Here is a 21,336-nt window from a genome sequence, read left to right on the forward strand (position 1 = left end):
CCATTGGCCCGCGTGCCGCCGGTGCCCCTGGCTTCGCCCCGCGCCTCCGGGAGCTCCCCGGGGGGGCCGATGCGGCTCCCGCCCGCTGACGCCTGCCAAGATGGCGGCTCCTGAGGAGGGGGGCGCCGAGGCGCCGCCGCCCCCCCCTCCTCCCGCTGAAGACGAGCCCCCCGGAGGGGCGGCCGCCGCCTGCGGGGCTCTCCTCGGCGTGGCGGCGGGCAGGGCCGCCCGGCCGGCGGCGGCGGAGGGCGGGGGCGCGGTGGGGCCGGCCGGCCCGCCGCCCCCCGCGGAGGGCCCGGAGCTGCTGGCGGTGACGGAGGAGCTGGCGCAGAGCTTGGCCGCCCTGGAGGCTGGCGCGGCGGCGGCCGGCACCGTCCTCTACCTGCAGGCGGACGGGAGCCTGGTGGAGGGCGCGGGGCTGAGCGCCGAGGAGCAGCGGCGGCTGCTGGAGCAGCTGCTGGCCGCCGCCGACGGCCCGGGGCCCGGCCCGGCGGAGCCGCCGCCCGCCCCGCCGCCTCGGCGCGCCGCCACGCCGCTGGCCCCCGCGGAGCTCCAGCGGGTCATCGAGCAAGTCAGCAAGGCCCAGGAGCAGCAGAAGCCGGCGGCGGCGGCCGCCCCGCCGGAGCCCTGCCCGGGGCCGCCGCCCTGCCGCGGCAGGGGGTGCCCGCCGGCCCGGGACGCCGGCCCGCTGCCGCCGCAGGCCTGCGGGGCCGCCCCGCCGCTGGCCAGCATCATGCAGAACGCCGCCCAGCAGCTGCAGAGCGTGGCCCAGCAGGTCGCCCTGCAGCAGGGCAAGGCCGTGGCGGCCGCCCGGCTCCTCCCGCAGAAGGTAACCGAGGCGGGGGCTGGGGAGGGAGGGAGCCTGCGGCGCCCGTCTGGTGATGAGATCCACCGCCCAGGGCAGGTCTCGGCGGGGGGGGGGGGTGTCAATATTTTTTTTTTTAATTTTTTTTTTATTTTCCTCTTGCTCGTCAGTCACACCTGCCCCTGGGTGGCGACTCGAGTCTCGCAGCTGAAAGACAACTTTCAGCGGGGTTTAGAGATGAATGTAGATAGGAGCTGCTGTGGCCAGTATTTCAGTCCGGCTACACGTGCAGCTAAAACAGCTTGGAAGCACTGTTTCATAGCGGTTAAGTGGTGATGCCCAGGTAGATAACGTGTGCCCCCCTTACAGAGGGTGACAGTACCTGGGCTTTCAGCCCACGTTTTGGGGCGCAGGGGTTGTCAAGTGATGGATTCGAGCTGAGGCAGGGATTTGGATGAGGGGGAGAGACTGTGAGGGAAATGAACAGTAACACACACCTCCTCTTAATCGTCATCACAAAGTTTTTTTTTTGAACGGAGCACTTATTACAGCATGTCCTGGATCTGGTGTTTGGCCTGTGTCATTTAGCAGACTGTAGTTCTGCGCTTGGTTTGCTGAAGGTTATGAATCTGCCTAGGTGATGGCATTGACTCTGCTATTCCAGAACAGGCCTGCTAGTAGGAAACAAAGCTGTGACATGGCCTAAGAGCAAACTTCGCAGGCGTTAGTTGAGCAGCAGTCACATCAGTAAATGTGCGGGGAAGCCGGTAGCTTGAAGGAAAGGGAATCTGTGCTTTGATGTTAAATCTGTGCTCTGATGCATTAAAACAGATGATGTGCATTGGTTTCTTTGTGCTTTGCTTTAAGGGCATGTGTGCATCATCTTGACAAGTATTGTCTTTATTTACAAGGACTGTATTTGTGTAATCTCAACTCTTCCTTTTTTCCACAAAAGCAGCTGGAAGCCATTTGTGTCCAAGTTCAGCCAGGACAGATGAAGGAAACTGAAAGGCCAGTGCCATCATTGGCACCAATCCAGTCCAAAACTATAACGCTGAGTCAGTCGGTTGGTAGAAATTCTAGCATACCAGGACTTGGCATTATTAATCCCCAGATAATTAGGATACAGCCTGTTACAGGAACTGAGCAGCAGCAGCTATTCCTGCATAGTTCTTCCGAGTCTCCAATTCAGTTGCTTATGCAGAGACCTTTACCATCTCATGGATCAGTGTCTGGGAATGAGATTCCCACATCTAAGATGCTAAACGGACAGAAAGCTACACGTGCCACAGTATCGGCTTCAAGGTCTCCAAATATTACCGTGGTTGCAGCCAGTTCAGCAAATACTCTGATGCCATGCCTTGAAAAAAACCAAAAAGATGACAAGTTAAAAAAATCCTTGAAAGTGAAAACTCGTTCTGGACGGATTTCACGCCCCCCCAAATACAAAGCTAAAGATTATAAATTTATTAAAATGGAGGATTTGGCTGATGGTCATCAGTCCGATTCTGATGACTATTCTGAGCTGAGTATAGAAGATGATGAAGAAGGAAAGGTGAAGGGAAAGGATGCATTATTCAGTTCTTCAAATTATAATCTGAAACCCAAAATGTTCAAGTGTCAGACTTGTGAAAAATCCTATATAGGAAAAGGAGGATTAGCAAGACATTATAAACTTAACCCAGGCCATGGACAGCTGGAGTCTTCACCTCAAAAAATACCTTTAAATAAGCCTAATGGAAGCATATTTGTGGACGCCTGTGGAATAAGAGAGGAACCGATGAGTCCAGGACACTTGGATTCAGTTGCTGTCACTTTAAATAATGAAAATGCACTAGCTACCAATCTGGAAGAAACTGTTGACTCAAAGGCTGGAGAACAGGTAAAGTGTGTTACTTAGAAAAGCTGTCAGTTCTCTAGAAAGTAGAATGGCAGTCTTGTAGCTGCGTACTGTACTCATTCGTCCGAGTTCCTGTTGAGAACAGTATAAGTATTTTTGAGAAGACTGAAGGCAGGGATTTAAACGCATGTCAGTTCAGTAGGGGGCATCATTAGTAAAATGTAGAAGTCTTGTACTGCTCAGAAATATCCATTGATTACTAAATTAAATGAATTTCCCATTGAAGTGCTTTAAAAATCAAATTATTGTCTCTTGCAATGTTGCAGGAATAGTATTCTTGCACAGGCACATAAAACAAATGTTCACTGAGTGTTCATTTGTTATTGGTTTTCTGACATACAGTTTTTGGCTTGAAAAAACCTTGTCTGCATAAATAGCATTCTTCTCTGCATTTGGATAAGAATGCTGTGTTGTTCAGTAACAGCCTTTCGCATGATAGACAGCAAGACATCATCCGCTCTATCAATTTCTGTTGCTGAAATAGAGATTTTGCTGTGCTGGCACTTACTTGGAATCCAACAGTGGACTGCAGCTTTTCCTAGAGCAGGTTTTGAAAGTGTGGCTTAGCTACCCCTGCAACCCAAACACTTTGGTGAAACTCGATTCTTTGGTTTGGAAGCTACTTCAGCTGCAAATTTTTTTCTGTGAGGTTTTAAGCTGGTCACTTCAAAGTAAAGTTTCTCTTTTAATATTAAAATGATTCTAACATCTTGCAGCCGATACAGCTGCTGTCTAGGAAAAAATACTCTTTTAGATGTAGCAGTGTCATATTTATTACTTTGATTTGTAAATGTGAAGTTGTTCTCAGAAACATGAAAATTTGCAGCTTAAATTGCCAATGCAGCAAACAAACCTCCCCCATCCTCTGCGCTCTACACTGTTCTATCATCTTTGGAAAAAGAGAATTGCAGACTACTGAAGTCTGCTCTCTGTATTATTATATAGTTGTTACTTCCCTGTGCAGCCCTTATTTTACCCAGGATGATGGGAATGTAGAAAAATTTCAGTCAGTCTCATACATAATACTACTACTGACTGCTAGATTGCTATTGTACCTGCTACTTTTAACTAGCAAATACAGTTTCTACAAATTTGCACTTTAACTCATTGATTTGTTATAGTTTTTGGCCAGGTAAATACTTTCTAGAAAGAATAGTAGGATTATTAAAACCGGTACCTTGATACAGACAGGAAGGCAGTCAAGATCCCCATGCTCAACCTAGTCTTATGTCATATTTAGAACTAATTTAGTAATTTAATCCCTGGATAGAACTGATATAATTTTGCCCTTTTTAGAGCTTTCCTAATCACTAGAATAGTAGGGAGCTACTGAACGTTGAGATGAAAATGTACTGATAATGCCTGATGGACCTCAGTACTATTGTAAACTCCTCTCTTAAAAAATACTGGGACATTCTTAGAAATCCTAGCTTGGAAGGGAAGATGAGACATGTTCGGTAAGAAATCACTGCTTTGATCAGTAAAAAACTTTGCACTGGAATCACAATGATAACAACAGAAAATGTACTCGAGTTTGCCATGTGGTCTTATAACAGAAGCTACTTCTTAGCTGTGTTCTTAGGGAAGACTAAGGATTTTGAAACATGGAAACTGGGCAATGTCTTTTGATTTTTAGTTACCGGGCTTGTCACTGTTCATGGCTCTTCAGAGTTTTTGACTTCCATATAAAGTCTTCGTGCTTTGACATAGTTACAATAAACCCCAAATTTTTCTTTGGGTGTGTTTTATTGCTAATTAAGACTTATTTCTACAACCTCTTTATTTGAAGATGACATATTTCACTTCAAAAATATTAAACATTTAACTGACAGCTCTTTAATTATATTCCCTTAATCTCTGTATTTTGCGTGACATTTTGTGGGTCAAAAATGCTAACTTTGCAAATAATGGCATATATGTGTTGCAGAAGTAGCAGTCTTACTAATGTGTTGGATTTATTCCACAACTTTCTTTGCAGTTACGCTTGTATCCAGCTTTGCATTTATTTAATACGCTATTTATTGTCTGCATAGATGAAGAACTCAATTATAAAATTGTCTTCCTCAAAACACTGTTTAAAATGGTGAATAAATACTTTTCTCTTTCTTTTAATTAAGACTTTTAAGTCTGCAGAAAGCAGACACTTGTTGGCAGAACAACAAAATGAAACCAGTTCAGGACACCGGGGACCCATAACACCAAAAGGACCTGGAAGACCCAGACGACCAAAGAGACGTGGTCGACCAAGGATGGGTGGAAGATCTAGGTGTTCTGGAAGGCTTAGCAGACCTGGTCAGTCCCCTTCAAAGTCCCTTAGTAGTGTGTCAGCAGAACACAATGTATTCAGAAGAAAAGCTAGGTTAAAAGAGGTATGGTTCTCTTCTGCAATTACTTCACAAGTATTTTCCCCTTGCCCTCTTTTTTTTCTTTTCTTTTTTTTTTGGACCACTTATTTTCAAGGCATCATTTTCAAAAAGACTGATTTTCTTTACATCCTTGTGTACTGACAAGATGAAAGCCTAAGACGTCTTCTAAGAAGAAAACATTAAGTTGTCTTTAAGGAAAAAATACTTCTAGCAGAACACTGGACAAAGGGAAAACGGGAACTGAGTCTGGAAAGGGACTTTTGATGTGTAGATATCCTCTTGCTATCCTTTTTCTGGAGAAGGAAAGTTACTAGCTGCTATTAGTATCTCCTCCAACACAGTTAAAAGAAATAAACCCAACTGAAGTTGGGCAATGTCAACAAAGAAAAAACAAACACACAAAAAAAACCCCACCAAGCCAAACCACAAAGCAGCTCTTGGGGGAGGACAGAATGGGGATTAAAATCCATGCAACTAACACCATGTTTTGTTTTTCCTGTGCGCTGTGGAAGATTATTTTTTGGCTACTAAATCTACTATGTTGCTCTTCTATGAGGTGGCAACATTTGCAGGACTGAGTTTTCTCTGTATATGGGTAGTAACTGTTTTGACGTTTTCTAATTCATCTCCTCTTTTGGTGTTATGTTTGCATCTATTCTCAAAGCTGCTTAAACATATAGTGTATCTTTCAAAAAAAGTAGTGATATTTTATGTTCTGAATGTGGGATGCATAACCTCTGTAGGCTACTTTGCTCTAATAAACTCATTGTGGCTTTTGACAGCTAATACAACAATGTGATAATGAAGACTTAATGGAGCTGGCTCTCCCACGTCTTACAAAGCTTGTTACAGTATATGAATTTCTGTTGATGAAGGTGAGTTTTTTGTGGTTTTTTTTTTAATGTAAAAATGTTCAATTATTTTAGGGATACTTCCATTAGTATACATGAAAAGATTCCTTTAGGGATGTACCTGAATTTCCTAAGTTAGAATTGTGCAGAATGTAGATGTTCTACACATAACTTCAGTGTTATACAGGCAGAACTCTGGTAGGTCTCTTGATTGGAAACCTTGCTTTTGGCTGCCTGCTTCAGTGGCATTTTTGAATATTCCATAATCTTTTGACTTGAATGTTTCTATTTTAAAGTGTTAAACAAAACAAACTGACAGATTTCATCTTTTTTAAAATATAGGGAGGGGGAAACAAACCCTTTTTTTCCCGTCTTATTTCTAGGTTGAAAAAGGGTATCCAGCCAAAGCTTACTTCCCAGACGTGTATAGGGAATTTGAAGACTTGCATAATATGGTAAAGAAAATGGCTTATGATCACCTCAGTAATTCTGATTTGATGAGTCGCCAGCAGCCTGTTGAAATAAAAGATGCTAAGGTAATAAAGCACCCTATTTGGAATGGTGATTTTTTTGTTTGTTTTATTTATTTTAGATACTTTGCGTTTCTATTTTTCTCTGATAAGCTTTGTCATCCTGGTGAAGTTATTTGAAGAAAACATGTTTTTTGATGAGCAAAAATAGACATTATTGTAAAAAGTCCAACAACTAAGCAAAGAGAAAAAGAAATCCATAATAAAACCCCACACCAAACCACAAAACCACACCCAAAGAAATGAAAACCCAAACCAACCACACAGAAAAACCAACCCAGCCTGGAGAAGTTGTATAGTAGCACACCTACGTAAGGATGAAGCACAGGAATGGAATGGGGGGGGGGAAGTCCTTAACTACTAAGAGATACTCTTAAACAGGAAGACTTAAATGTTTTTTTTAAATAATGGAGAGCCTCGACAGCGTTCTTTATTAAACTCTGCTCTTAGTAACTGTCTCTGGATTCTATAGATAGCCATTGTACTCCTAATTCTTTTGAGTATGCCTGTTAATATTCACCTTCACACAAAGGTCGTGCTCTATTAATATGGAGGCTAGTAGAAAACATGGGAGTCTAAATACTCCATTGAGCTGTGATGACTGATGATTAGACTAGACCCCGTGTACTCCTAGTTCAGTTTTAAGAAAACGAATCAGTATTTCAGCATTTAAGTATTCAGATTGGAGAGGCTAACTTTTACTTTTTTTTTTTTTTCTTCCTATAACTGTTTTTAAAGGTGGCTGAATCACTAGGAATTACAGAAATACTCACTGGAGAACGAAAGATGCAAGGTGTAGACTCTTGTTCACAATGTATAATTAAAATGGTTAGTGAGCAAGTGCCTGTGGACATACTGGGACAAAAACGGATAGCTGAGGTATGGTATACCTTTGTGAAAATTAAAAATGAACCTAAGACAAATTAAAACTTGTTAAAACAGATAATTATTCTTTACAAAATGTAAAGACGTACTCTCTACTGTGGTATCGTAGCAGAGCATATGAACTAGCACACTAAAGATGTACTTTGGGAAGACACTTGGTAGCATTCAGGACAGAATCTCAAAGGCTTACAGGTAATCTCATGATACAAGGAAGAAAGAATTTTGTTGAGGTGCTAGTAAGTGGGGGGTCCCACAGCGAGAAGGATCCCCAGATTCTAATAATTTGTGTTGGAGTAAATGGGCTAACCTACAGCAGGCTCAGACGTTGGAGAAGTGGTTGCTCTGCTAACTGGTGGTAGGTTGAGGTGCATGAAAACAGTTCCTTTCTTTCTAACAAGTCAGTTGACCAGATTTAGTCTGTTTAGAACTGTAGCAGGGAGCAGTGCTTCCTCTTCTTGAAAGTCACATCTCTATGGTCCGTCCCCTTAACTGCTCTACTTCTTTATTGAATCCAGAGTTGTTTCTGGTGGTGGATAAATAAGACATGCTTGTCCATTTTCTGCCCGTGGTTAAATATAAAGAGCTGATCAGTCGTTCTTCATTAAGCAAACAATGCTGGGCAGGCTGTTCACAGCCCTTTACTGAAGTTGGAGAGAGAGCTTATAGCAGGTTTCATGCCATACAGCTGATCGCAAAGGCGCAGAGAGAACTTTTGATGTTGAAGCAAAGGCCGATTGTTTGAACCAAATACCAAAAGTAATTGGTGGCGTTTTAGCAAAGTGTGAGGGCTGTATTTAAATCCTTATCTTTTAGGAAGACCTCTAGTGTAAAATCCTGTTTTCAAGGAGAGTATCGGTTCACTGCCATGAAGTGCCCACAGTTAGTTTGTGATCTTTTCCAGTATCGTCAGCTGTTACAGTGGCAGCCAGTTAATTATCTCTTGTATTGACAGAGCTCAGGGGAGGAACTGTTGCCATCACCCAAAAGGACCAAGTTAGAAGACGTAATGGAGAATGTGAATAATGCTTATGCCAGTCAAGATGAAGTGAAAGAAAAGAGTGGGAATTTGTGTACACTGTTTGCAAAAGATGGTAACCTCTTCAGATTTTCCAATTCTGTTCTGTTCGTGGAGGAGCTGAACAAATCTCTTTGTTCTTCAGGCTACTGTGGTTTTTGTCTTAAGGTTTCATTTCTTCACTTGCTTCCCAGGTCCTTCAAAAGCAGCTGTTTAACTGGAAAGGCCTCAATGAAGGGGGGGAGAAAAGTTATGGATGATGCAGACCAGAGCAGTAGCTCAATTCTGAGTGCATGATAATCCAGTTATTGATACTACTGGAGTACTATGAGAATAGTACTGTCCTCTGCTGTGTGCTTCCTGAACGCTTCTTGTCCGCCCTATCCCTTACAGTGGAGATGGTGCATGACCTTGTGTCAGCAGCAGGAGAGCAGAGGAAGAGGAAGCAGTGTGTGTGTCCTTCCTCTTTGCCCCAGCAGGCTGCAACAGCAGAATCATCAGAGCTTTGTGGATCCTGGGAGAGGGGGAGAGCTGGTGCAGGCTGTCCTGTACCCCAAGGGAGACGTGGGACCTGAAGATTGGAATTGAGGCACCATTTTGCACCGCAGTCTTTGGGTGGTTGCCTTTCTTTTTATCCCTTCTTTGTCTTTATTCCCCCTGCCCCTCGGATTGACAGGGTAACAGTGGATTAGAAAGGAAAGTGAGATGGGTCCCCACCTGTAATCTCCCAAAACTCCACTGGTCTTTTATGTGAAATTGTTGCAGTAATTCAGAGGCATTATGATCATTGTTGTGAAAGATTCCAGCCCTTGCCCATCTCTAGTAAGATGTGTGTATCAGTACCGTCCTCTTGCTTTGTAAATATCTTTTTTTGGTGCTGCTGTAAGCCACTTTGCTTTTGCCCTTTGCACATCTTTCTGTCAATGCTTGTGTTTTTGTTTTCCTCCTTAGTTTATTTTTCTTTCTCCGAGAGGCTCTGTGCATGACCATGCTTATTTCTTGTTGTATTATGATTTTCTTCTGGGTTTTAAGTTTTTTAAATTTTGTTTCCCTTGCACCTGGTAGTACGGCTTTTGCTAGCCTACAGTACCAAAAGTTAAAAGTGGTCCCTTCTGCAGTGTTAGGCCTCCTTTGTTGTGCAGTGATACCTTCCGTAACAACAAAAAAAACCAACCTACTTGTTCCTTTTGATCTTCAATAATAAAAACTGACAGCTCATGCTACTGCAGCTTAGTAGTTATTGTTCAACTACCTACTGGGTTTATGACCTGGCTCTTGGTCCAGGACAAATAACTGGTAAAACATGCTAAATTTCTAGTGTTTTTTTACCTTTTCTGTCACAGGACAAAAGTGCTCCTGGGGCTGTTAGCACAGCTAATTAGACACGTAGTAAGTTGATGACATGTCTGAGTCCAGGACAAGCTTGATTATCAACAGAAATTTTATCAAGTTTAAATGCTTCTGTCGTTTACGAATGGTAATGGAGATGAGCAGTTGACAACTTTGTGCCTGGTATATTCTTTATCTTTTAGTGTTACCGGCTGTATGCCAGATGGAAAAAATTGAGTTTGACTTTCAGCCCAGGTTGTTTTCAGGATTAACAGAAAAATTCTGCTTCTAACGTAAGGTCCCTTGGTATGGAAATATTCTATAATATTTCACTATCCAAAAATTCCTTAAGTATTTTTATACTGGCTTTCTCATTGGCAAGTGCTGTGAAACTCTTGTAAGGTGCTTCAGGTTTGCTAATTTGGAGGAAGAAAGCAGGGAAGTAGTCTAGCTTTTCCTCCTGAAAAATAATTTTTTGGACATGCAATATTAGATTGCCCACCAAAATGATATTTCTTTCATCTTTTCAGGTTTTAATCCATTAAATGGAGAAATCCTGCTTGCAGAAGATAGGCATATCACTTGCTGCACAACTGGAAGTACATTACCGACAGCAGAGGAACATAATTCACTTGCTGATTCAGGAGTTAGAATTGATGCTGAAAATTCAGGTACCTTCTCCCAGACTGTGAAAATGAGGGTAGAGTATTCCCAGCCAGTGAACGTACAGGGACCAGATATGGCAGGTGCTGCATCTCTGCTACATGCTGAAGTTGTATTGCCTGTTGAAGCCGATGGCTCACCTGAATTAGTTCAAGCGCACTTTGTGAGTGGGAATACAGCAGGTGGACTGTCAGCTCCTGAACTCTGCAACTCCGTGTCGGAGGATGCAGTGGGCAGTCAGAGCACTAACTTACCAACGAGTGAAGAAAATAGTCACAATCAAAAATATCAGAAACTGCAAGAAGAAAACCATAATTTTGCAATTAAAGAACATTCTGAACAACTTCATAATGCTGATGTGACCGATGAGATGCAGGAACTTGAAAAAGTTTTCGCAACAAACATTGTGCCAATAAACTACCCACCCAGTGCTCAGACTGAGTCGCACCAGAACCCTGCCCAGGAAGCCTCCCTGTCTGCTCATGTGAACCATGAAAACTCTTTTAAAAACGTGAATGAATTTTCTTGTGGGACAGAGGAACAACATGAGCTGGAGAATACAGTTACTGTAGATGAAACTGTAGCCTTTGAGATTACTGATGAGAGCCATGATTTTTTGTCTCAGGGACATGAACAGATTTTTATTCAGACTTCAGATGGGCTTATCCTGTCTCATCCAGATACTGCTGTTTTGTCTCAGGCAGAAGGTATCGTCATTGTCACCGATTCCAATGGTACTACAATGCACATTCGCACACCTGAGGGGATACCTTTGGAAACCGTGGAAGCACTACTGGCAATGGAAGCAGATGGCCAAAGTGAAGATATTTTGCTCGCGCAAAGTGAATTGGAGCCATAAATTAGAAAACTGTATATGCTTTCTTCTGGAAAAGACTGACTCTATAAAATGTATATTTTTCTAATGTGAATACTGAAATAATTGAAATTTAACTTATTTGTAAACTGTTTCTATGCCCTGTACTTTTTATAACTTATGTTTATATAAATCTAGCAGCATTGCAACCAAAAAGTCTAGAATTAACATCGTTCTATTTGCTTTATATGTTGGGGGTGGGTGGAAGGTGGAAATCTGTCAACCCTAAACCTGTTGCACTATTCCCTTTTGTTACATAATTCCTTTTCTCTCTAGCCATCTAAAACTGCAGTAAATTGTACTGCTGTTCAGCAGTGATGTGCTGTGTACTGGCAAGCTGTATATGGGTAAAATAAAAACTATATTAAAAATGTGCGGTTTTGGTGCCATTGAGATTACAAAACACTTTGTTATTGCACTTTCTTAAAGCTAGCTTGAATATTCATTAGCATCTAGACTTGATGCACATAAATTTGCCTGGAAAAATGGGCAGCTTTAAATATAATCCACGCTTGAGCATTCCGGGAACAATGTGACAGCCTAGCTGATCCTTACTTAAATAAGCATCCACTGCGTTAGAGACAAAAATAGCCTCAAACAAGATCTGATTTGTACTGAACTGTTGGAAATGGCTTTAAGTATGCTTGTCTAATGTTCAGCCACACCTTTAAAAACTGTTGTTACTTAGACAGAAATGGGAGGGTGCATTAAGTAGTGATCTGATTTTCCTTAACCAGATACTAAATTCTTTTTTTTTACTTTAGTCTGGGATGGTCTATTTTTTAGACTTGTATTATACTTTTTTCTTTCAGATGATGCATCCTTTATCAGTTCTAAGCCTTGACCTTCCTAGTAACTCCACGCTGCCCTGTACTATTTAATCATAATAAAAAGATATCCCTGTTTCTCTATGCAGCCAGAAAACTTGCCAAATTACTTATCTACTGCTATCTTGTATTTTTGTCATACTTTCAGTATCTTGCTTGGATGATACTATTTTTGTGGAAACCTCCTAGCAGCTTCTTGTCCAAGGCACTGTCTGTTCATTCAGGAAGCTCAGAAGGTGAAAAAGAACAGTCTTAAATGACCAGTATCTTTATTTCACTCGTGAGCTATTGTCGACATTACTGAAAGCTTGTAACATACCTTTTAAAATTTGTGTGTCGCCTCATCGCTAAATACATGAGACTACTGAGATAACTGGACAAATCAGCTGAAAGGACCTGTAACATGCAGGAGAACTGTTCTTAAATCAAGTATGAACACTGATTTGTCATAGTCTTGTTACTGAGAAAAAAGCTTACACTAAAATTGAATCTAAACAAGAGACAGGACAATTTAGAGATTAAACAATCTGCTCTACTATCTCTCTTTAACATAGTTGGGTTTGGTTTTGCTTGTTTGTTTTTTGCTGGGTTTTTTTCTTGGTTGTCTAAGTAGATTAATTTAATTAGCCAAAACACTGCATTTTACATGTGGATGTGAAAGCTGTTAGTGAGCTCCTGTCTGGTGGTTGGGTTTATGGTGTAGTTTTTGTTTTGTTGTTGGGTTTTTTTCTCCTCTTTTTTTAGGAGGTGGTAATGGTCAGAGGATACAGGCCTACCTTATAAATGAAGATACCATACAAAGCAAGGTTCTGTTGGTCTTTCAAAGTCTTTGATTGCAGTGAGCAATTCTTTACTACACTCTTTTGTACCGACTGTCCAATAGCTACAACTGAGGGCTTCAAATATAACAATCAACTGCTTAGAGCTACAATGGCAAAATATCTCTGCAATGATTTTGTAGTAATCTTCCAATGAGCAAGGGCGTCTGTGAATATGAAGACTCCTTCCTGAAGAGCTTATTTCCTCTAAGAAACAAGAACAAACCACACTTTCCACCCGTGCAGAAAATGAAAATTTGCTTCAATTTTGCCTTCCCTATTGATTTGCACATGCTGGGAAATACAACACACCTACTCTCATCTTAAAAGAACAATTCTAGAAGTGAGCCAGCCTTTTCTCCTTGGAAAATATTTTTCAAGTATGAAGGTGTTTCCATAGTGACAAGGGTCTGGCCCTACTCGGATAAATTAAGGTGGCTGTTAAACTAGGTGAAATGCTTGCACAGGAAAATAATAAAACCCAACAACGGTATTCGTAACTGAATATATTCTCCTTGAGCTACAGCAGAATTTCTTTTTAGACGCTAGAAATGTGGGTGAAACAACCTCGTTGTTGAACAGAGCAACATGTTGAGAAAACTTTTCCAATTCATGTCTGTCTGTTCCGTTATTGCAGGAAACTCATGTGTTTCCTTTACCAAGCTTAAGGGGTTTCAGCTTGGAACTAGTTAGGTAAGTGACCCTACTTTTCCTACCAGAAACCTATTCCAGAATCTCTCACTGTTTTAATTAGATTTTTCTAATGTCAAATCACAGCCATTATGGTCATTTCATAGCAGTGTGCATTTTGTGTTACTGTCTTTTAGTTCAAATAGTTGTTTCAAGGAGCATCAAGGGTAAACATCTGCCAGGGCACAACACTGAGTCAACAGCACTTAGAAATACTACATAATTGTGTGAAATAATAGGAGATCTAAGTCAACGGTTTATATAGGAGCAGGTCATACAGGCAATCAGTAAGCAGGAGGAATTTAGATTATTAATTGTAATGAAGTAAGCAGAAGGCCTAAATTCACTACACATTAGAGATTTAACTAAAAATTTGATGACGCAGCTGCATAGTTTCCACATTGTAATACACTTTTCTGAAAAGTGATAATTTGCCATAGCAGCTAACAGTTATTAAAAGCTGGGTAAGCGTAGCAGCTTCTCTATGCTACCCACATCTGACGTAACGGTACACTACAGTGATCATTACGTCTTTAGAAATGAAAGCAAAATACGGGTATTGAATTCCACTTCAACATTGAGCTTTTGCATTAATTGTTTCTCCTGAACACACTCTCTACTCAATTTTTACAAGAAAGCAGCATGAAAAAGAAAAGCAAAAATTTGAGCCACCGATTCTTGTCATGTAAACTGCTAACCAAAAATACAGAGAGGGCACACTTTTAAACCACAACCACTTGACATCAGAAACAGTAATTCAAGGAAAAACTCACTGAGCCCTATGACAGGAAGCAAACAATACGGAATAAGGACGTGACTGAAGCAGGTCTTGTTTTTATTCAATAGATGCTTTCATGAAACATCTCTAAAAGAAAAAAGTTACAATGAATTAAAAGAGACAAGACCTTTTCATATAATGACTGCGGAATGGCGAGTTGTACTAAACCTTCCCAGTGCGCTAGTTCAGGCTTGGATCACTCTTCAAGGGTTATGTACCTAACCACACTACAGTCAAAACCAAACCAGAATCTACACTAGTGTCTGCAACAGCATTTCAGAACCACATACCAAACTATGTGGATCCTTCTGGATCCACTTTTGGATCCTGTCTTTTGTGCTTTCCTTTCCTTTTCCCCATTTATAAAGCAAGTACAAAATCACTAGCCCTGATAAGTCATGCAAAAAAAAAAAAAAAAAAAAAAACAACAAACCACACAAAAGATCAAGAAGTGCAGAATTTCTATGGTGGCAGGGACGATGCAGGTATTTTAGACTGTCGAGACTCGGAAAGTAGTTAAATCCTTCTCTGTAGGTGTCTATGTGCATTGAATCCACCCAGACTACCAAGTAGTGCTTACCTCTTTCTGATTACAGGGGACTTGGCCTCTTACCTGTAGCTTCTCTATTGCACTTAAAATAGATAAAGCAACCAAAACCAGATTGTCCCATGAAGAAAAAGGAATGTCAGCTGAGACAAAATAATAAATGCAAATAGAGAAAAATATTTTTAATAAGTTTTACAAAGACTCAACTTACTTGGTAAGCCTTGCCATTTGCCATTTCAGTTTCACGTAAGCATCACTAGAAGTGAGCCATGTAACACTTGAAATTCTAGCACTGTCTATGTCCTGTTTCCAGCAGCATGGCTTCAAGCAGTAGTTTGCTGCTGTTCTCAATGTAAGGCTGGTATAACCATGATGATAAATAGACCATCATCAGATCCTGGTCAGCAGAATGAGCAATTTCTTGTACAATTGTTTGCTTGAGTTGTAGTTCCTTCTTGTACATTTCAGAGAGCTTCAGAGAAACCTCATCTGAAATGGATTGAAAAACCAAGCATGTTGACCAGAACATTTCAGCAATTCTCTAAAAGTTAAATTATACTTGTAATATGTTGATCATTAAAAAAAAAACCTACTTTACATAAGCTATTCCCCATATCTAGATATCTTCTTTTTTACAGCATTAATAATGTTTGTACACTAGAATATAAAACGCTAAACAATTTCCTCAGCTTTTGGATATATTTTATACACTTGTGATTTTGACATGAATCCCCTTTTAATTCTAGAATAAGCAGTGGTATTGATTCTCAGGACCCACTGTAAAATTAGCAATTATAGCTATGCTTTCAAATAACTGAAATTTGATTTTAAAATTTGGTAATTTGGCTATCTTGAAATACAAGCTTCACATTTTAGAGTCACTGTTGATTTTAGGTAATCTAAAGGATCTCCTCGCGTACTCAGGCACTTTAGCAATGCATGTTCACCAGTAAGTGATACCAATAGTGAAAAGTAATGGTAAAACAAAACAGACCAAAACTGAAGTATTCAATGTAAAAACTAATATTGTTACTAGTTATGTTAGTAATACTGGTAGGGGGGTTAAAATATATTTATGTAATAATCTCTAATTGTTCGACTTTCTAAAAAATAACCACACAAATTATTTTTAAAGAGAGACTGATCTTGCATTTCTAACTTAGCCTGAACTATCACTGCCTTCAGGAGGATTTAGTCTTTCACGGAGTAGAGAGCATCACTAAATGATTCAGTCACAATGAGCATTTTGAGAGCAGTTGTGTTTCTTTGCCATTTTTACCTTTTTAAGTGGCCAGAAACTAATACATAAAATCCCCGCTAACTTGTGGTAGCGAAGTAAGAAGTAGGGCTTCACAAAGGTATGACTTTCACTTCATAAAGAAGGCAGTTGGTTTGCATGCAATCAGGCTTCTCTTGAATTCACACAGTTTTAAAACTGTGGTAATAGGAGTTGGGAGGCAGTACCTTTTGCCACCAAGTGAATGCTAAAAGGATTGATACTAACAGCAGATGGTAACTGAACATTTCTTTACTTGTCTTGACTGACATTGAGATCAGAGGAATTTTTCTTTGGCTGCCTGAGAATTAACTGAGGTATAGCTTGTTCTTTGCATTCAAGGATTTCATTTCAGTGTCAAGTAACAAGTCAAGTCAGTTAAGCCTACGGTTAACACTACCAAGTTGCAAATATGTTTTTCTCTGCAAAGCATTTGGCTGTTGCAGCTTGGGCACTGTAAGCTGCTGACAAGCTTAGTTTTATGCTGTAATTGTTGCATGTCAGACAACGCTTGGCAATTCATACAAGCAGTCATCAGCAGTAACCCTAAGCAAAGTGGTACATTCATGTGTTTATTGATTAGTCAATTATAAAGGAGACAGATACACTCTCTCTCTCTCTCTAAGGCAAGACATCCAGATAAAAGGGTTTATTTTCCAGTCCTAAATTAGATGACATCAATGACACAATGCAATTAGCTAAGATAATCAATATTTTACTTACAGAAGTACGGTGTGGGCCATGTATGAAAGAAGGGTGCTGTGCAATTCCCAGCTCCATGGTGGAATGTTTCCAAATCACAGATTGCTTTAGTAGTCGAAGTAAGCTTTTCCATTTTCAGTTGTATTTTTGTCTGAAAATGATGAACATGTAACATTAATGAACATCTCAGGAACACTAGGTTACTATAATCTTAAACATTTTTTTAAAACACACTGTTTCTGAAGACTATTTAGTCTTAACATTTCTAACTCACTTTTTTTAACTCCAGACAGGAATCAAAGCTGGAATTTATATACAGATTTAATATGATATACCCTAAAATTCTGAACACTGCAGGTATGAATTACTGACTCTAATTTTGCATAATTCTTTTGCTTCCCCCATGTAGAAATATATTAAAGCATGCTCTCATTTTTTCACCTCTCTCTGGATTTTTCCTATAGCAATTTAGTACTGGGGAAAAACGTCAGACTCTCTATGAACAAGTGTGGCACAAGCCCTATAAACACATGCTTCCTTACATTACCATGTCAAGATGACTTAAATTTGATTTCAAAAGATCAGCGGCATGTGAAAAAAGAAGCTCAAGCTATGACTGACAACATATCTAGGCTGATTTAACAGCTTGCTTCGAAAACCAGGTCATTCCATCCACTTCTTTCATGTTCACCTGACTTTGTGCATTACTGATGGGAACTAATATTTACAAGAAAATGGAGCTTGCAGGCAGTATTTTTAAGTCAAGAAGCTAAAATTTCTATAAACTCGTAAGCTGGTACAGACTCATAAGGAATAGAAAATAAAATATGTCTGTAGTAGCTATGTTTGGTATCCAACCTAACAGTGGCTGCTTAGACTCCTGTTACTCAGGAGTAATAAAAAATTGCATCAACCCACTTGGTAGTCTGAATACAAAACTACCTCAAGGGAAAAAAAAAAAAGAAAAAAAACCCAAAATATTGTTACTTTTTCCCACAGAACAAAATCTGAGGAAAATCTAGCTGCTTTCCTGCTTACTCTAAATACTGGACTCATATCCTGTCTATATAACAAAATAGATCTATCATCGTTTTAATGGGCCTCCACTATGGCAGAAGGCTGTAAAAGTTATTTTTATTATGAATTTTAAATTACAGTATCAGGCAAAAAAAATTTAATTTTGTTTCCTGTCAAAGTGACAGGTGACATTAACTCCTAGCAATATATCCAGAAAAAAGGTGGGTTACATAATAATTATCTTACACTACTCTCTAGAGAAGGAGTTCTGCACAGAAAATGCAGGTAGGCAAACTAAAACTATAACTGCATTATGTCTGATCAAAGATAGCTGCAAGGATATGATGGCAGGTAAAGCACTGCTTTATCCTTTGTTGTTCGTTTTGTTCTAAACAGAGGGAATATTCAGGGTGAGAAAACAGAACACAGGTGTGGTTTTAGAATGCACTTTTTGTACAACTCATTTTCAGAAGATCACTGTATAAAGAGAGGAGTAGAATTATAAGCAGAAGGCAGATGTAAAACCAACTTTCAAATTTACCAATCAAGGAAATAAATGGTGCACACTGGATTTATAGTCATTCAGGTTTGAAGCCAAAGAACTATGAATAAAAATCCCAATTTCCTGTTTACAACAAATACTTGAGGACATTTCCTTATGTCATACCTGAACACACTTGGAATTGATTCATATCGACTAAGATTGAAAAACAAGACTTACCATATGCTTTAAGGTCTCAAGTAATTCTGCACAGCAATTGTCCAGTTCTTCATTGTATTTTGGAGTTGGCTTTTCAGATTCTGTGGCACTGTTATCACATGCTATCTCCAGTTTGTTGTCTTGAAATCTAAAATAGAAATAAAAGGCAGAGTAAACAACTGCATATAGGTTTACTCGAGTTGTGCAGATTTAAAATCCATGTGGTCTGATTCTACAAAATCAGTCTCTCACAGGCTGTTCATGAGAATTCCCACATAAAAATAGTAAGAGACATAGCTAGCCATGTGAGCAACAGGGGCTGGTGCCATGATCTTCAGAGGAACATAGTATTACTCTACCTTAGAGCATGTGCTTGAAAAAACAGTTGCAGGTGTTAAGATAACACCTCTTCCCATTTCACCTTGCCCTTGCGTTGAAGGCTATTCTCTCATAATGGACAAGGTATGCCGAGGATTCAGCTGCTCCAGCTGACAATCTGGTGCCTCACCACAAACTCACCTTCATGCACAATTTAAGCTAAGACATTTAACTGTGAGCCCAGAGCAGCTAATGTGCAGACACCCATCCTGTCTTGCTGACTTTCCCACAGAAGCTGTAAACTTAAGACAAGGGAGAGGGAGTTGCTAGAGAGCAAAAGCAACATCTGACACCGTTACAGCAAAATATTCCTGAGCTTGTACCTGTCAGAACCCTGTCAAACAAACCCTGTTCAGCTGTCAGGACTCTGTCAAAGTTTCTTCTCAAAACCCTGTTAGTTATAGGTTTTTCTTTACAGCAAGAAAACAATAGCTCTACCAAAGTGGGTTTTGTTGGTTTTTTTTTTTTAATCATCACTGTTGTAACTTTTTTGTCTATATAAATCACTGATTCTTTCTTAAAATCTGCTGAAATTTGACTTTAGTGAAATTTGGTAATACTGGCCTCACTGTAAACACGCAAGAGATTAAGGGAACTCACATAGGCTGAGATCTATAGGATTAGATTCTAACTTTGTATATTATATAAGTATTTTAAATATCCGCTATGCTTAACTATGTATAATAAACATTTTCTATTTCTTGCAAATATCATTACTTTATGAGATTATTTTAATCTTTGAGACATTATTTGAATGTAAATAGTTTATGTAACCAAAAAGCGCAATTGCTGAGTTTGATCTAAGAGCTAGCTTATCCACTCTGTTATGTTCTTTCCCCTATCTCCAAAAAGAACTTTCTCATGAAGAAAACAGGTTAATTTCTCAATAAAGGCAATCTTTATGCTGTCTTTACTTGTATGTGTTATTAGCATACTTACTGCTCACTGATCTTCATGTTGACTATTTTGTTTGCCGTACTAAATCCATTATCATTCAGTCTCTCCCATTTCATCATTAAATTATGCCAGTCTGCTGCATTGTCTTTAATTTTTCTTGCACTGACAGATAAAACAGGTCTTCTTGGAGTACCATCAGCAGGACTTTTTGCTATATGAGAAAATAAAGAAATTCAAGCCATTTAAAGTATACAGAAACAAATCAGTGTACTGTCCCACAGCTGTTTGTGTGAACGATTTCCTTGCTTTACTGCTGAATATTGATTAAAGTAAAATGGAATTTACATTAACTGTCTTCAGTCATAAAATCTAATTCCTCGTCATCAACCTTGTTACAATTTACAAGAAAATCATGTTATTAAAAAAAATGGGAGCATGTTCTGAGATGCGATATTGTAACACGGACAGTAGTGGCTTTGCAGTACCGACCAATCTAGCAGTCTTCTGTCGATGGATGACAGTCAAATGCTAACGCAGCATATGACGGTAAGAAATCTCGGCAACGATTCCTGTATGCATGCAGTGCTCATGCCATGAACGTCTGAATTAATTCACGTCTACACGTTGAGCTTGAAGGGCTTGGGAGAAAGCTGGGTCCCACTGAAGACCGTGGGTGCTTCACCACGGAGCACAAAGCCCACGTTTCACCATGTGCCCTTGGAGGACCACACAGCAACGCGAACCTGGAACACATCGCCCTGCTTACCCGCCAGCATCGCCTCGGGGGAGGGCTGCGAGCGGCCCCTCCTGCCCGGCACCTGCCGCCCCGCCTTCACGCCTCAGCTGCCGCCTCAGGAAGCGAGGGGGCCGCAAGCCCGGCTGGAAGCCAGGTAACAACACCCGCCGCGCTGCCCGCACGTTTGCTGCTCTTCGCTGTTATTCTGGCTGCCCCCCACTGCCCCGGGGCCTGGCCGGTGCCGCCACTCGGCGGGGCCAGAAGAGCAGCCCCCGCGGCCGCCCGCCCTCCTCCCTCCCTCCCTCACTCACCCGCCATGGCGGCGCCCCGCCGCCCCGCGGAAGTGCGCTCACGTCCGGCCCCGCCCAGGCCCGGCCCCGCCGAGCGGCGCAGGCAGCCGGGGCCGCCGCCGCTGCCTCGGGGCCTGGGCGACGCCGCGCTCTCTCCCTCCCTCCGCCCCCGCGCCGTCAGCTATGGCCGCCCCGCTCTCCTAAGGAGGTGAGTGGAGCCGCGGCTCCGCGGAGACGGGTGGGAGCCGCCTGAGGGTCTGCCCCGGCTCTCGCTCCCCTCGCCGGTGGCCGCAAGCGGGGCCTGTTGCGGCCGGGCTGAGTGGGTGAGCCCGGCGCGGCGAGGGGGAGCGGGGCGGCTCTCCCGCCCGTCTCCTGGAGGCTCGCCTTCGGGGAGCGCCGGCCTGAGGGTGCGCCGGGGAGGGCGAGGCGGCCGTTACGCGCCCGCGGAGCGGCTGGAGGGGC

At 41.4% G+C, this 21,336-nt stretch overlaps 3 protein-coding genes across 7 annotated transcripts in view; 2 read left to right on the top strand and 1 right to left on the bottom strand.

Moving 5' to 3' along the window:
* On the top strand, positions 1-11,591 carry ZNF839 (zinc finger protein 839). 2 transcript variants are annotated; one of them, XM_087747731.1, is made up of 8 exons: positions 1-829; positions 1,761-2,687; positions 4,823-5,074; positions 5,854-5,946; positions 6,306-6,458; positions 7,191-7,331; positions 8,290-8,428; positions 10,212-11,591. In XM_087747731.1, exons 1-8 carry the CDS (start codon positions 101-103, stop codon positions 11,201-11,203), a joined length of 3,426 nt encoding a protein of 1,141 aa, XP_087603857.1. In that variant the 5' UTR covers positions 1-100; the 3' UTR covers positions 11,204-11,591. The 2 variants fall into 2 exon arrangements, with proteins under 2 accessions (XP_087603857.1, XP_087603858.1); XM_087747732.1 differs by having other exon boundaries at positions 1,764-2,687.
* CINP (cyclin dependent kinase 2 interacting protein) lies at positions 2,026-21,015 on the bottom strand. Of its 4 annotated transcripts, XM_087747750.1 has the most exons (7): positions 20,896-20,929; positions 20,338-20,591; positions 19,891-20,059; positions 18,595-18,721; positions 16,878-17,007; positions 15,090-15,367; positions 2,026-2,165 (listed from the first exon to the last, which is right to left on the bottom strand). In XM_087747750.1, the coding sequence occupies exons 3-6, from the start codon at positions 19,965-19,967 to the stop codon at positions 15,165-15,167; spliced, it is 537 nt and encodes a 178-aa protein (XP_087603876.1). In that variant the 5' UTR covers positions 19,968-20,059; positions 20,338-20,591; positions 20,896-20,929; the 3' UTR covers positions 2,026-2,165; positions 15,090-15,164. The 4 variants fall into 4 exon arrangements, with proteins under 4 accessions (XP_087603876.1, XP_087603875.1, XP_009465482.1 ...); XM_087747749.1 differs by lacking the exon at positions 20,338-20,591 and having other exon boundaries at positions 20,896-21,015; XM_009467207.2 differs by lacking the exons at positions 20,338-20,591; positions 20,896-20,929 and adding an exon at positions 20,615-20,887.
* The window catches only part of TECPR2 (tectonin beta-propeller repeat containing 2), a 61,403-nt gene continuing 61,027 nt past the window's right edge, over positions 20,961-21,336 (top strand). The window contains exon 1 of the mRNA XM_087747722.1: positions 20,961-21,082. The gene's annotated coding sequence lies outside the window, so the exon portion shown is untranslated. The remainder of the gene's footprint in view (positions 21,083-21,336) is intronic.

The sequence above is a fragment of the Nipponia nippon genome, unplaced genomic scaffold (assembly GCF_047370975.1).
Source record: "Nipponia nippon isolate SJK-2023a ecotype South Korea unplaced genomic scaffold, ASM4737097v1 scaffold_11, whole genome shotgun sequence".
Lineage (NCBI taxonomy): Eukaryota > Metazoa > Chordata > Aves > Pelecaniformes > Threskiornithidae > Nipponia > Nipponia nippon.

Excerpts from the sequence above, each read along its gene's own strand:
- CINP (XM_009467207.2), bottom strand. Across the intron at positions 18,722-19,890 it reads AACATGAAGATCAGTGAGCA|ATTTCAAGACAACAAACTGG; the intron begins GTAAGTATGCTA and ends TTTCTATTTTAG. Across the intron at positions 17,008-18,594 it reads TTGAGACCTTAAAGCATATG|ACAAAAATACAACTGAAAAT; the intron begins GTAAGTCTTGTT and ends CATCATTTTCAG.
- ZNF839 (XM_087747731.1), top strand. The coding sequence starts at position 101 with ATGGCGGCTCCTGAGGAGGGGGGCGCCGAGGCGCCGCCGCCCCCCCCT. Across the intron at positions 5,075-5,853 it reads GAAAAGCTAGGTTAAAAGAG|CTAATACAACAATGTGATAA; the intron begins GTATGGTTCTCT and ends GGCTTTTGACAG. Across the intron at positions 5,947-6,305 it reads ATGAATTTCTGTTGATGAAG|GTTGAAAAAGGGTATCCAGC; the intron begins GTGAGTTTTTTG and ends TCTTATTTCTAG.